Raw genomic sequence first — 13,097 nt, forward strand, 5'->3', positions numbered from 1 at the left:
TAAGAATTTCACAAAAAAAAAAAAATTGAAACGTTGCTAAAATATAAGCTTGACTCCAAATTAGCCCAAAAACCTCAATGAATGTCAAATTTGGCAAAAAGCAAGCACATCGCTGAAATACTAGCTTAACTCAGAATCAGCCCAAAAAACCTCATTTTATGCCAAATAAGCCCAAAAACTCGCACATTGCTGAAATACCAGCTAAACTCAAAATAAGTCCTTTAAACCTCATTAGCATTGATGTCCTTAACATGCTGAACGTTTTGATACCAATGTTGCATTGGTTTCAAAGTACGCAAAGATTTTGAAGAATTTCGTGAAAAAGATCGCAAAAATTGTGAAAAATGTTGAAATGCAGAAAAGGCATCAATACCAGAAGTACAAGCATGGATTTCCTGAACGAATGTTTGATACCAAAATTGCGTAAGTGTCTAAAGTGCAAAAATCTCTTAATTTTTTTTTGAAAAAAATACTAATTTCATTTTCAATGAGGCTAGTAAATTAGTTGCGTAAAATCGCAAAAACCATCAAATGTACGAATACCAAAAGTAAAAGCATGAGTGTCCTGAATGTGCCGAGTGTTTTGATACCAATATTGAAACAGTTAGCATAATGCTAAAAATATTGGCTAAACTCTAAATTAGCATAAATAAATGGAAAAAATTCAAATTTTGCCAATATTTTAGCATGTTGTCTAAATGATCTAAAACAGTTAGCATGTTGTCATGATACAAGCTAAATTACCCTAAAAACCCAGAAGTTGATACACATTTTAACATTTGAATGGTATCTCTAGCTGAAAGTTTATGCAGAAGTTCACAAATTTCGAAGTGCACAAAGTTTTTGAAGGATTTGAGCAATTTCTCATTTATTTCCTGTGAGGCATATTTCGCTCAATATTTCAAAAAACATACGTAAAAGAGCAGGAAAATCACTATTGTGTGAATGCTTTGTAAGAAAGAAAATAACTTAAAAATAACTTTACTTTGTGTTTATCCAGCAGTATCTGGACTTCCAACACAGAAACCACTGTCATCTTTTGGTCAGCGGCCATCTTGTCCTTGGCCGTGTCGACCAGCTCGGTGAGGTCCCGAAGAGCCGCTTCGTACTGAGCTTTCAGGGACAAGCCCTGGTTCAGGCTGCTCCGCCTGGAGCCCACCATGAGCACCAGCTCTTCATAAGTGTCCTAAAAACATCCATCAAATACTTAGACGTTGATACAACAATCTTGAAATTGGTAAATAAATAGAGAAATAATTACTTGTAGTTTAAGAAGTTCCTGGTTGGAGGTTTGGTCCAGCTGGAGCCTATCGGCTGTGCTCCTCAGCTCCGCCACTTTCTGCTCAAACTCCCTCAAGCTGTCATCGACTTCGGATAAAGTCTGCAAAGATTGCCACAGATTTATATAAACGCTTCTTGCAAAAAAGTTTATTCTTTCAGATTGAAACGCACCTCTAACTGTTTGGACGCAGGTCTGTCTGTCATTCCCGCCATTTTCTGCAGCAGCTGATGCTTGCTTTCATTCAGAGCCGTGAACAGCATCCTCAGTTCATTCTGGTGACGACAACGTTAACCCTTTAACACCGGATCTTTTTTAAAAATTGATAAAAATGTATGTTCTTTGATTTACTGGAATTTTTTAAATTGTTAACACAATCAATGTAATTCCAGCAGATTTTGAAGGAGAAAAGCGGCTCGATGAGCCGCTTTTCTCCTTCAAAATCTGCTGGAATTACATAGATCGTGTTAATGGTTACAGAGTTAAAGTACGTTAAAGATTACAGATGCAATGAAACTCGGACCTGAAAGTCTGTGTGCTCTTGCAGGCCGTCCCTTATGTTGTCACAGTGCTGCTCCAGAACAGAGTCCAGCAGACCCATCCTCTCCTGCAGCCCCTCCAGGGTGTCCTCAATGAGTGTGTGCTCCTCTGCACCCCAAATTCTGCCCGTTCCTCCATGCAGCCAGTCTCTACACTCTTTTACCTCTCTGCTACTCTCCTTAAGCGTTTTATTCAAATCCTGTATAATAAACAAAAAATACAATTAAACTAGAAAAGTTGCATTACCTGCTAGTGTGAATGCTTTTTACTGAAAGTATTCGCTGAAAATGATGAAGCTTTTTGCTGGAAATGGTGACACAATTTACTTTAACTGCTGAAGGGATTTGGTGGAAATGCAAAAGCTATTTGCACAATGTTAAATTTGCGAAATTACTGGAAATTTTGTCAAAGAATTATGAAAGAGCGCTGAAGTTGAGCAAAATTTTTGAGAGATTTGTCGGAAAATTGCTTAAAAATCCCTAATACATGCCAATTTTGCACAAATATGTCCTGTGATGCTTAAATATGAACTAAACTTCAATTTATCCCAACAAAAACTCAATAGATGCCAAACTAGTCGAAAAAAAGCAAACTTGTTGCTTAAATAGTAGCAAAATAGCCCAAAATTCCTCTGTAAACTAAATTAATCAAAACATTAGCATGTTCCTGAAATAGAAGCTTAACTTCATATTAAAAAACCTCTGTAGATCAAAAATTAGCCAAAAATGTTAGCATGTTGCTAAAATATTATCTAAACTCCAAATTAGCATCAAAAAACCTCAGTAGATGCCAGATTAGCCAAAAAGCTAACACATTGCTTAATTACTTGCTAAACTTCTAAACAGCTTTAAATTACTCAGTAAACTAAATTAGTCATAAGTTAGCAAGTTGCTAAAATCAAAGCTAAACTCTAAATTGGTCTAAAAAACCCCAGTAAATAACAAATTAGCCAAAAACGTTAGCATGTTGCTAAATGTTAGCTAAACTCCAAATGTTTTGAAAATTACTATAAAAAACAAAGACATAACTCATGAATATATTTAAAGACTTGTTAATAATCTACTTAAAATTTGGAACTTTGAAACTTGCGCATGCATTTACTAAGGGGCATATTTTGCTCAATATTTAAAAAAATCTGAAGTTTATAAATACCCAAAATACAAGCATTAATGTCCTGAATAAGTTGAACATTTTGAAATCCAGGTTGCTGTAATCGCTGAAAGTGTGATTGAGTTTTTACGTGCCGAAAAATATATGCAGGAGAATCACTATAGTGTGAATGCTTACTAAGGATTCTTTTAAGAAATAAAGTGTCTCACCTCTAAGTGTGTGAGCCGAGTGTGAGTGTCCTCCGACAGCAGCACCGGACCGGACAGCAGATGATTCTCGGTGGTGTCCAACCAGGAGGAGGCTGCTGACACTGCATCGTAAAGATCCTGCTGGACGGTCGCCCCTCGAAAAGATGCAGCCCGCTTCCCCTCGCTGCTGGATGTCTGGAAATAAATAGTAAAAAAAAAAACAATAAGTAGGTGAAGTGAAAGCTTAGAAAAATAAAAATCAGATTTACTTCTTCGTTGATTCTCTCCAGAGTCTGGCTGCAGGCTTCAAACAACCCTTTGAGGCAGTCTTGGCTGCTACTCTCACTTCTCAAAACCCCACCAGGACTGGACAGACGGGAGCGGTGAAGCACCTGACGATAAATAAAGGAACGGTAGACATTCAATCATCTATAGTGAAAAAAAAGAAAATAAATGTTAATAGAGAATTCTGCTTACAGGGCTGTGCTGGTCGTGCTCCAAGGAGCTGAGGGAGAGCTGCAGCTTGGTGCTCTGATCCTTGTTCAGGTTTTCCCACCTCTGTCTCAGTTGCTCCACCGGAGAGGAGGTCTCTGTCTCTAGTAGCACCCCCCCAGGAACGATCATCTCACTGCAGGAGGGGGAGGAGAGAGTTTCTAATAAATATGATATCATATATTTATGCTGAATCCAAATCTGTTAGGTGTGTGAAGGCAGTTTGTGTAAAGTGAAAGTGCAGAGGTGAATCTACAGTACCTGTCCCCGTTGGGTGTGCTCTGCTGGTTGAGAATCTCTTCACCCACTGTGGCTACAGACTGGAGCAGCTTCCTCTGCTCTGCCACCTGCTCCTGAAGCTCCTATCAAGAGTCACACTTTTAGCATTTTACCCTTTTATTGATGAAAGCACTGAAAGAAGTGAACTGAAAATAGGTTTTAATAGTTTTAAATTGAGTAAAGTGAGGTAATAATTAAGTAAATCTCTTTCGTGGTTAAAAAACAGAGTAATATCCTACCTTCTGGCGAAGCAGGTGGTTGTGCTGCTGCTGTGTGCGAGTGGAGCGCGCCTGAGACAGCCAGTCCTGGACGTTAGGACTCTGGGACAAAGAGGAGTCTGGTTCACTGTCCTCCTGCTCCTGCAGGGAACCCTGGAAGGAACAATCGTCAGTACTTCTCAAGCTGCAGGTGCAGCAATTCTATTTATAAAAAAAGGAACGAAAAGGATACGTTTGGTTAGGGAGAAAAAAGTGGTGATCTCACCTGTATGTCCACCTGTTTGTCCTGCAGCATCTGCTGCAGCTCCAGCAGGCTGTCTTTGAGTGAGTGCAGCTTAAGGGTCAGCTGCTCCGCCTCCTCCTTGGTTTCAGCACGACCCTCCAATAGGAGGCTCTCGCTGTGGACGGACAGCTCTGACAGATAGACCACCTTCTGCTCAATCTCGAAAAGCATGTTCTGCAAAAAACAAGGTGTGCTTTTTACTAAAAGATTCCAACTTTTATTATTTTTTTATGGAAGAAGCAACTAAAAATAAAAGGGATTCCTCATAAAGTAGCAGATACAAGTGCTGTTGCTATGGAAACAATATTTCAAAGACTTAGTCAGATTTCAGTCCAAAATGTTTGCACAATAAGTTCTGTTTCCAAATATTTTTATGTCCTAAAGGTTCTGCAAACTGAGCTGCAAAAAAAATCACAGTTATTGGGCCACAACCATAGCAATATTAACGGGAAAAGTTGCATTACCTGTGATAATGCTAGCGTGAATGCTTTTTGCTGAAAGTAATCGCTTAAGAAGCTTTTGGCTGAAAATGGTGACGCAATTTATTTAATTGCAAAAGGGATTTGCTGCAAATGCAAAAGCTATTTACAAAATGTTATATTTGCTAAAAAACTGGAAATTCCATTAAAGAACTATGAAAGAGCGCTGAAGTAGACCAACATTTCTGAAAAAACTTGTAGTAAAATTGCTTTAAATCCCTAATACATGCCAATTTTGCAAAAAATATTTAGTGTTGCTTAAATATTACCTAAACTCCAAAATAGCCAAAATTCCCCAGTAAACTAAATTTGTCAAAATGTCTGCCTGATGCTAAAATAGAAGCTAAACTCTAAATTAGCCTATAAAAACCTCAGTAGATAACAAATTAGCAAAAAACGTTAGCATGTTTCTAAAATACTAGCTAACCTTCAAATTAGCATAAAAAAACATCAGTAGATGCCAAATTAGCAAAAAAAGCTAGCGCATTGCTTAAATAGTAGTTAAACTCCAAATAGCCTAAAATTCTTCAGTAAACTAAATTTGTCAGAAATGTTAGCCTGTTGCTAAAATATTAGCTAAACTCCAATTAGTATAAAAAAACCTCAGTAGATAACAAATTAGCCAAAAACGTTAGCATGTTGCTAAAATATTAGCTAAACCTCACATTTTATAAGAATTACTATAACCGATTAAAACATAGCCCATGAATATATTTAAAGGACTGTTGCTACTTAAACTTTGAATTTAAAGACTTTCTCATTCATTTCCTAAAGGGAATATTTTGCTCAATATTTCAAAAACTACGAAGTTTATGAATGCCAAAAATACAAGCAGTAATGTCCTGAACAAGCTGAATGTTTTGATACCGAGATTACTGAAATCTCTGAAAGTGTGATTGAGTTTTTACGTCCCAAAATATGTACGTAAAGGAGCAGGAGAATCACTATAGTGTGAATGTAAACTAAGCATTCACATAAAATGCTTTGCAGAATGAATCTGAAGAAAGATGCTATTTCTGAATCAACGATGACACAATGATTTACTTTTTAAAAAAAATAGAAGCAAGATAAACTTAATGCAAAACCACAGAAATAAAAAACTTTTTTTTCTTCTATGTTAACTGTGGGAAATGTAAAACTTTGACACACGAGCTTTAGATTTTAGCTGAAATAATACAAGTATTTAAAGTATTGTAAAATACGGTTACAAACGAATTTCCAGCCGGACCTGACAGTCGATGAGCTGCTCCTCCATGTCCATGTCTTCATTTTGGAGCTGGAGAGCGGAGCTGAGCGTGGCGCGAGTGCTGAGCAGCCAGTGGTCCAGCTCCTCTGCCTCACTGTGGTACCGCTGGAGAGCCTGCTCCTGCCGCTGCTCCTCCAGCTGCTCACTCAGCTTCTCCTGCAGTCGTCGGCATCACAAACGTGTTAAACTCCCGATGAAATCCAAAAAAAATAAAAAGCATTTTGAGATGTTCTGGGATCCACCTCTAGCAGCTGCCGTTTCCCAGAGGCCTTCATCCGAATGGTCGCCATCCTTTCTCCGAGGACAGTGAGGGTGGACTGCAGAGCCAGCTGGTCACCACCCTCTCCGTCGCTGTCGTTGTCTGTAAGTTCCTCAGAGAAGCACGTCTGCAACTCGCCAATTTCATCCTGCAGCATGGAGATCTCATCCATCAGAGCCTGGAGTGGTCATGAGTGACAGAAAGAAACCCAAAGCTGTTAAAGCTACAGTAAACTCCAGAGAACGACACCAAAGAGGAACTGTCATAGCTGTGACGTTGGCATAGCAACGGTGACTCTACAGTCTGTGCACAGACTAGCACAGCATCTCCCTCCTCTGCTTTCACACAGACGTCTTGTTCACTCGCACAAAAAGACGATTGTCGTTTTCCCTCACGGATTAAAGCGCAACATCCAGAGTGATGGGAAAAACTTCTGACACATCCTCTCACCTGGTGTGCAGCCATCTGACTCTCCGGAGTTTTGCTGGGCTCCAAGCTCTCATTAAGCGCCCCCTCAATAGACTCCATCTTGGTGGAAATAGACTGGAGGGACTCCTGATAGTGCTGCTGCCGCACCAGAGCTTCATACAGGCTCTTCTGCTTCTCGCTGATCTGAGGCGCAAAAGAAGAAAGGAAAATAAAAAAACGCTGCTGGCTTTTTTGAAATAGGAAGTATCAAGAAGGCTCAGATTAAAGTGGAGTTTGTCGCTGCTGTGAAGCTGAGGATCTGTCATACCACGTTCTTGAGTGTTTCCCAGGATCTCTGGAGGTCATCCAAGTTAGCGGAGGTTTCCATCGACGGGTCGTAGAGTTCCTGGAGGGGAGCTCGGTTTAGACCGGTTCGACCCTGTGGCAGAAAAAAAAACTGTTAGGCAATACAAATTCATCTTTTATAGTTTTTGTTGCTTTTGTGTTCATTCTCTAACATATATTTAGATTAAAATCTTCCCGATTCAGCCCTTCAACCAAACGTAATGTTGAAATTTAGACCTTGCCTTGTTCTTTTCTTTCAGCATCTAACCTCAGAGATAATCCAGAAAACAGCAACACAAACTCATCTGACAGAGCGATATATATTCTCATCCAGTGTATGACAAAAAGGAAACAACTGATATAAAAGTTAAGACAGCTTAGAAATGCAAAATGATGATGGGAGGAGAAAGCGAGGAAGGAAAATCTTAGGTGTCGGTGAGATTTAAAAGGTTAAAGAGAAAATATGATTAAAAATTCCACCTTTATAGATAAATTATGAGGGAATGTCAAATATAATTAATTAAAATATATCATTTTATTTTATTGCTTGAAATGAAAAACCTCATAAATAAAATTAGGCTGTTTCACACTTTATTTTCCTGCTCCAATCTTGTTTTAGTCAAGAAAAATGAGGAATATGGGCACAAATTGCAGCCCTTCATAAATTCTGATTTATGAGTTGTGTTTGTGTGCTGGTCTAAAGTATTAGAGTTCAAATCAACTGCATCAAAAGTGGGTTGGATGACAAGCTGCACGCTTGGAATACCATTAAACAACGACCAGTTAACAATTTAGAGCTTTAAAGGTCATTTTCAAGCTGTAAACATTCAAAATTAATTTCCCAATTCTCCTGGAAGTGGACGTTCAGGCAAATTAACCTTAAAGTTAGACCATTAACAGCTCAGAAAAAGATATCAGGTGAAAAAGGTTTCACAGAACTGAAAGAAAAGGAACACTTTTAGATTCTTTTAAGAATATCCTTTTGAATAAACAGCAAACTCTGCCTGGATTTCACATACGTTCTGCATAAAAAGACTGAACTGAAAGTTTATTATTAGGTTATATGAGCAATTATGTTACCATTTATTTTGAAGGTGTTGATTTTGGCGTTCTTTTTTGGAAAATAAAAGCATGAAAATGATTAATCTGAGTGTGCTCTTGTACACATTATATCCCTTTAGGACAAAAATCTAAATGTTTGTTAAAGTTTAACCAAAGGAATATTTGCCTGATTAGAAGAAAAAAAAAGTTTTGAAATTCTGAGCAACATTTCAGCAGAAGGTGGTGGAATGAAAGCTACGGGTGAGTCTACTGGGATGGGGTTTGGCAGTACCTGGTTAAGGGGAGTGTCAGCGTGAGCCCCCGGAGACGGGGAGCGGCAGGCAGGGGGAGAGGAGACCTCGCTGTTGGTGCCCTCCTCCCCTGACTCCTCCGTCACGGGAGAGAGGAGCGTGTGGCAGCGTCCGGCTGTCATCTGAGCGCAGACGTGTGCCGCGCGCCCGAAACAAAACGTATCAGAGAAGCGGACGGACAGAGGAAGAAGGAGGAGGGTAAACGGGTGAGGAAACACAAAACACAGAGGGGGAGAACAGAAAGCATAAAATTAACGGAGGAGGGCAAGTTAGGCAAAGATTAACCTGATAATGGGGACTTGAATATCAAAGAGAGGTGACTGATGAGATCAGGTAGCTGGTACTGATCTAAAGCAGGGGTCCCCAAACTGTTTAATTCTTTGATCAGGAGCTGGGGTCGGTTTGTAGGCAAACAAGAAAAGCCTAAACGTAAATATTTATGGTTTTCCAGAAAGCAACACGTAGCCAAATAATTCATTTCTGTAATATTCACAGAAAAAATAATACTAAAACCTTTTAAAAACTACATATATAGCGTTACCTGCGATAATGCTAGAGTGAATAGTGTGAGCTGAATGTAGCCGCTGAAGATGGTAGTGCTGATAGTTGACGATGCTGAAATTGATAGCTAAAAACGCTGAAGCTGAAAACGCTGAAGCTGATAGCTAGCTAAAATATCAGCAAAGAAAAACTGAAAAAAATGTCTGATTTAGCAAAACCAGCTAGTATAAAGCTGCAATATTTGCTAAACTCCAAATTAGCCTACAAAAACTGAAAAAGACTAAATTAGCCAAAAGAGCTAGCATGCAGCTGAAATATCAGCTAAACTTCAAAATAGCCTAAAAAAACTGAAATAAAGGCTAAATTAGCCAAAACAGCTAGCATGCAGCTGAAATATCAGCTAAACTCCAAAATATCCTAAAAAACTGAAATGAAGGCTAAATTAGCCAAAACAGCTAGCAAGTAGCTAAAATATCAGCTAAACTTCAAATTAGCCTAAATACTGAAAAATGCCTAAATTAGCCAAAACAGCTAGCATTTAGCTGAAATATTAGCTAAACTCCAAAATAGGCTAAAAAACTGAAATAAAGGCTAAATTAGCTAAAACAGCTAGCATGTAGCTGAAATATTAGCTAGACTCCAAAATAGCCTAAAAAACTGAAATACAGGCTACATTAGCTAAAAAAGCTAGCATGTAGCTGAAGTATTAACTAAACTCCAAATTTGCCTAAAAACAGAAAAAGCCTAAATTAAGCAAAACTGCAAACATGTAGCTGAAATAGTAGCTAAACCCCAAAATAGCCTAGGAATCCTTATTGACTGCCAAAAGAGTCGAAAAAAAACTAGCATCAAAAGAGCTGAATACTTTGCTTAATGATGGACGTCCAAAAACATACGAAAGAAAAATAATAATAATAAATAAGGAATAAAGAACAATGAATCACTACAGCATTTAGACAATTAAACAAAAAAAAAAATCTATCCTCTCACGTCATATTTCAGACGGCAAAAGGTAGGAATAAAAAGTCACATTCTATGTGGGTCTCGATGGGCCAGATTTACAAAAAAATAAAAGTATGCGTCAATCACAGTGGTTGTGGGGGCCGAGCCAAATGTGAAGGGCCAAATCCGGCCCACGGGTCGTAGTTTGGGGACCCCTGATCTAAAGATCTCCAAATCTGATGTTTCATTCAGAAATATTACAGGTTAACAAGGAAGTTTATAAGAACTATGCAGCTTCAAAACCTCAATATATAAAACTGACAAATAGGAAAAACTACTAAAATACCAGTAGATTCTGGAGGAATCAAAGTCCAAATTGAACTAAAAATAGCAAATTGTTATCCAAACAGAAGCTGGGAAACAAAAGAGGCAGTTGTGTCTGCATGCTTTAGCAGAGAGGCAGGCCTGAAATGTGAGCCAAGCCCAGCTGGTTCGCCTTTTTGGCACGGAACCGCAGAACTCAGCCTGACTCGGCTGCTCTCCACGGACTTTTCCCGGGCTTTATGATGCAACACAATGCAACAGAAACACCAGCATCCCACATTCCCCAGCAAGAAAATCAAGGACATGCATGAATGAAGTTAATAGCAGAGACAGAAACTGCACTCAAGAGCACAGACATGCACTCATATCCTGTTTTGATTTTTTTAGAATGCTAACTCTGATTGAGGATGCACAGTGGTTGAGCCTGAGAAAAGGGAGTGCAAGTAGAGTCAAATCTGCTGCAAAGAGACGTGACGAGAAAACATCTCAGCCTAGAGAGGAGACTGAACTTCAGATGACTTATTGAGATAAAAAAAAATAAAAAGAGGATTTGTTTTCAAGTAAGAGTGCTAAATAAATGAGTAACTAACATTTTCTTGCTCCAAACAATCTGATGCATTAAAGTAGAGTTGAAAAAGTTAAAACAAGGGGCTGCAACAGATGGTCGACCCCTATGGAGTAATGATCCCCACATGAGCAGTCGATGGGATTACAGACAATCCATAGTGCAAGTCTCTACTTCAAAGATTAACCTAAAATGTTTTATTGTGTCCTAAAAATCTTTAATAAATACAAGCATAACAGTTTCAGATACCTGCAAAACATTGTTTGATTGGTGCGAAAACTGCTTCCCCACTCACCATGACAACAGAGGGGTGTGCTGGAAGCTGCTTGCTGGCAGATGACACGCCGTTTGCCACGGCGCCGGCTAGCTCCTCGTCGCTGAGCTCCTCCATGCCGTCCGAGAGGCCCTCCACCTCGCTGACTGTCAGCAGCATGGTGGCGTGCTTGGCCTTCACCGTCAGCATCTTGCACTTGGAGTGGAGCGACGCGATCTGCTCCTGGTAGCCGCGGATCTTGTGGGCCAGCTCCTGTCAAAACATCCCCCAAAAGGCAGACGGAGACCGCCACCCCCCCGGGATCAGAAGAGAATGGTTCGCTCCACAGCGGAGTATCAATAGTTCCTGGTGGGTTCGGAGAGAGGAGGGAGGCTGGGAGGGATCAGCATCGAATGTGGTGTGAGGGAGAGAAGTAAAGCATTCTCCTCTCTACCCGGTCTCTGGCTTCTTAGAGCGTAGAAAGAGAAAAGCGCTGCCTCCTCTTCTCTTTTCCCTCTCATCTGAACCAATCAGAGAGGCAGAGGCGGGTGACTCAGATCAGTGATGAAGCGAGCAGGCAGGATGTGGGGTTGAAGCAGCGACCCTTGCTGAAATAGTTCAAAATCCCTCAGACACTCCCTCTTGTACACAAACACAAATGGCAGGCGGAAAACAGGAAGTGACCTCACTGCCCACTTCCCCTCCTTCCTCCTCCGCCTGCTACTTCCCGTCTCCACCAATCCAGAGGGGAGATTTCTTACAACAAAGGGGAGAGAGGGGCAGGACGGAGGAGGGAGAATGGCAGGGCTGGTGTCAAATAACAGCTCCTCCTCCTCCTCCGTCTGCAGATGGTCAACCCACTGATAATCAGGTCATGTGACTGAAACAGCCAGTGGAGTTGCAGCTGTCTGTGCAGCTTAGAGGCAACCATTCTGTCACAGCTGCAGAAAACTGCACCAACAAGATACAATCAGTCTACATCTGCTATCAGGCACAAGGGGATTTCTTAACTCCATTCAGAGAAAGAATTGGTGTGTAGGAAACCAGGGCGCATTGAGTCGAATCCAGACCCTCGTCTAACCGTGTTTCCACACAGGACGCAAATCTGGGTCTCCCTAAAACAGGGGTCTGCAACCTGCGGGTCTGAAGCCACAAGTGACACTTTGGTTAAAATAAAATGTTTAAAAAAAGTAAATATAAAGGAAAAAGTAAGTAGTAAAGTTAAAAAAAAGTAAAGATGCTAGTGCTGATAGCTGAAGATAATGAAATTGATAGCTGAAAATGCTGAAGCTGATAGCCAGCTAAAATATTAGCTAAATGCCAAATTAGCCTAAAAAAATGAGCTTAGCCAAAACAGCTAGGATGTAGCTGAAAAATTAGCTAAACTTAAAAATATCCTAAAAAACAGAAAAAAGCCTAAATTAGCCAAAATAGTCCAAAAAACTACCAGAATGCCAATTTTTGAAACTTTAAAACCATAACTTTTTAACATAATTAGGAATACAAAAAAGGCAGAATAAATCAACTAAAACATTCAATAGCTTTCAATATTTTACTCTCCATAAAAGTATATTTTGTCAAAATTATACAAGTTAGAAACAAGCGCAAGATAACATCAGGCCATTAACAACAATAAAATAAAATGATCTGGAGGGCCGGATAGAATTACCCCGAGGGCCGGATTCGGCCCCCGAGCCTTGACTTTGACACATCTTTGACAGATATATTGGATTATAAATCCGATTTTTTTTTCAAGTGTGCCTAGTGTTAAAATATGGTAAAAAAAACCAAAACAAATGAAAGCTAATTAAGTAACCCCACTTAATTAGCTACCATTTAGTTTTCTGTTGGTTAAATTTATGAATTTGCGGCTGAAATGCACCAGAAACAGTTAAATAATTTACAAAATAATTTTGTATTTTTAAAATCATTGATGACTGTACACTTCCTACTGCATTGTCCGCATGATGCTATGGTTTTCTTTTATTTTGAAAGGAAGGAAGTCATACAAAGCTCTGTCAAAAGTATAAACTA

General features: G+C 39.6%; 1 protein-coding gene across 8 annotated transcripts in view; it reads right to left on the bottom strand.

Moving 5' to 3' along the window:
* Positions 1–13,097, bottom strand: part of syne1a (spectrin repeat containing, nuclear envelope 1a) — a 139,129-nt gene that overhangs the window by 24,303 nt on the left and 101,729 nt on the right. For 7 of the 8 annotated variants that reach the window (XM_024290872.1, XM_024290869.2, XM_024290873.2 and 4 more), the window contains 16 exons: positions 11,106–11,336; positions 8,460–8,600; positions 7,110–7,220; positions 6,824–6,985; positions 6,357–6,551; positions 6,097–6,270; positions 4,372–4,563; positions 4,128–4,259; positions 3,871–3,971; positions 3,595–3,745; positions 3,387–3,509; positions 3,139–3,312; positions 1,803–2,018; positions 1,453–1,554; positions 1,262–1,381; positions 986–1,186 (listed from right to left, as the gene is read on the bottom strand). In XM_024290872.1, coding sequence (XP_024146640.1) covers positions 986–1,186; positions 1,262–1,381; positions 1,453–1,554; positions 1,803–2,018; positions 3,139–3,312; positions 3,387–3,509; positions 3,595–3,745; positions 3,871–3,971; positions 4,128–4,259; positions 4,372–4,563; positions 6,097–6,270; positions 6,357–6,551; positions 6,824–6,985; positions 7,110–7,220; positions 8,460–8,600; positions 11,106–11,336 — 2,526 coding nt within the window. The remainder of the gene's footprint in view (positions 1–985; positions 1,187–1,261; positions 1,382–1,452; positions 1,555–1,802; positions 2,019–3,138; positions 3,313–3,386; positions 3,510–3,594; positions 3,746–3,870; positions 3,972–4,127; positions 4,260–4,371; positions 4,564–6,096; positions 6,271–6,356; positions 6,552–6,823; positions 6,986–7,109; positions 7,221–8,459; positions 8,601–11,105; positions 11,337–13,097) is intronic. The other variant, XM_024290871.2, reaches the window with a different exon arrangement.

The sequence above is a fragment of the Oryzias melastigma genome, linkage group LG24, assembly GCF_002922805.2.
Source record: "Oryzias melastigma strain HK-1 linkage group LG24, ASM292280v2, whole genome shotgun sequence".
Lineage (NCBI taxonomy): Eukaryota > Metazoa > Chordata > Actinopteri > Beloniformes > Adrianichthyidae > Oryzias > Oryzias melastigma.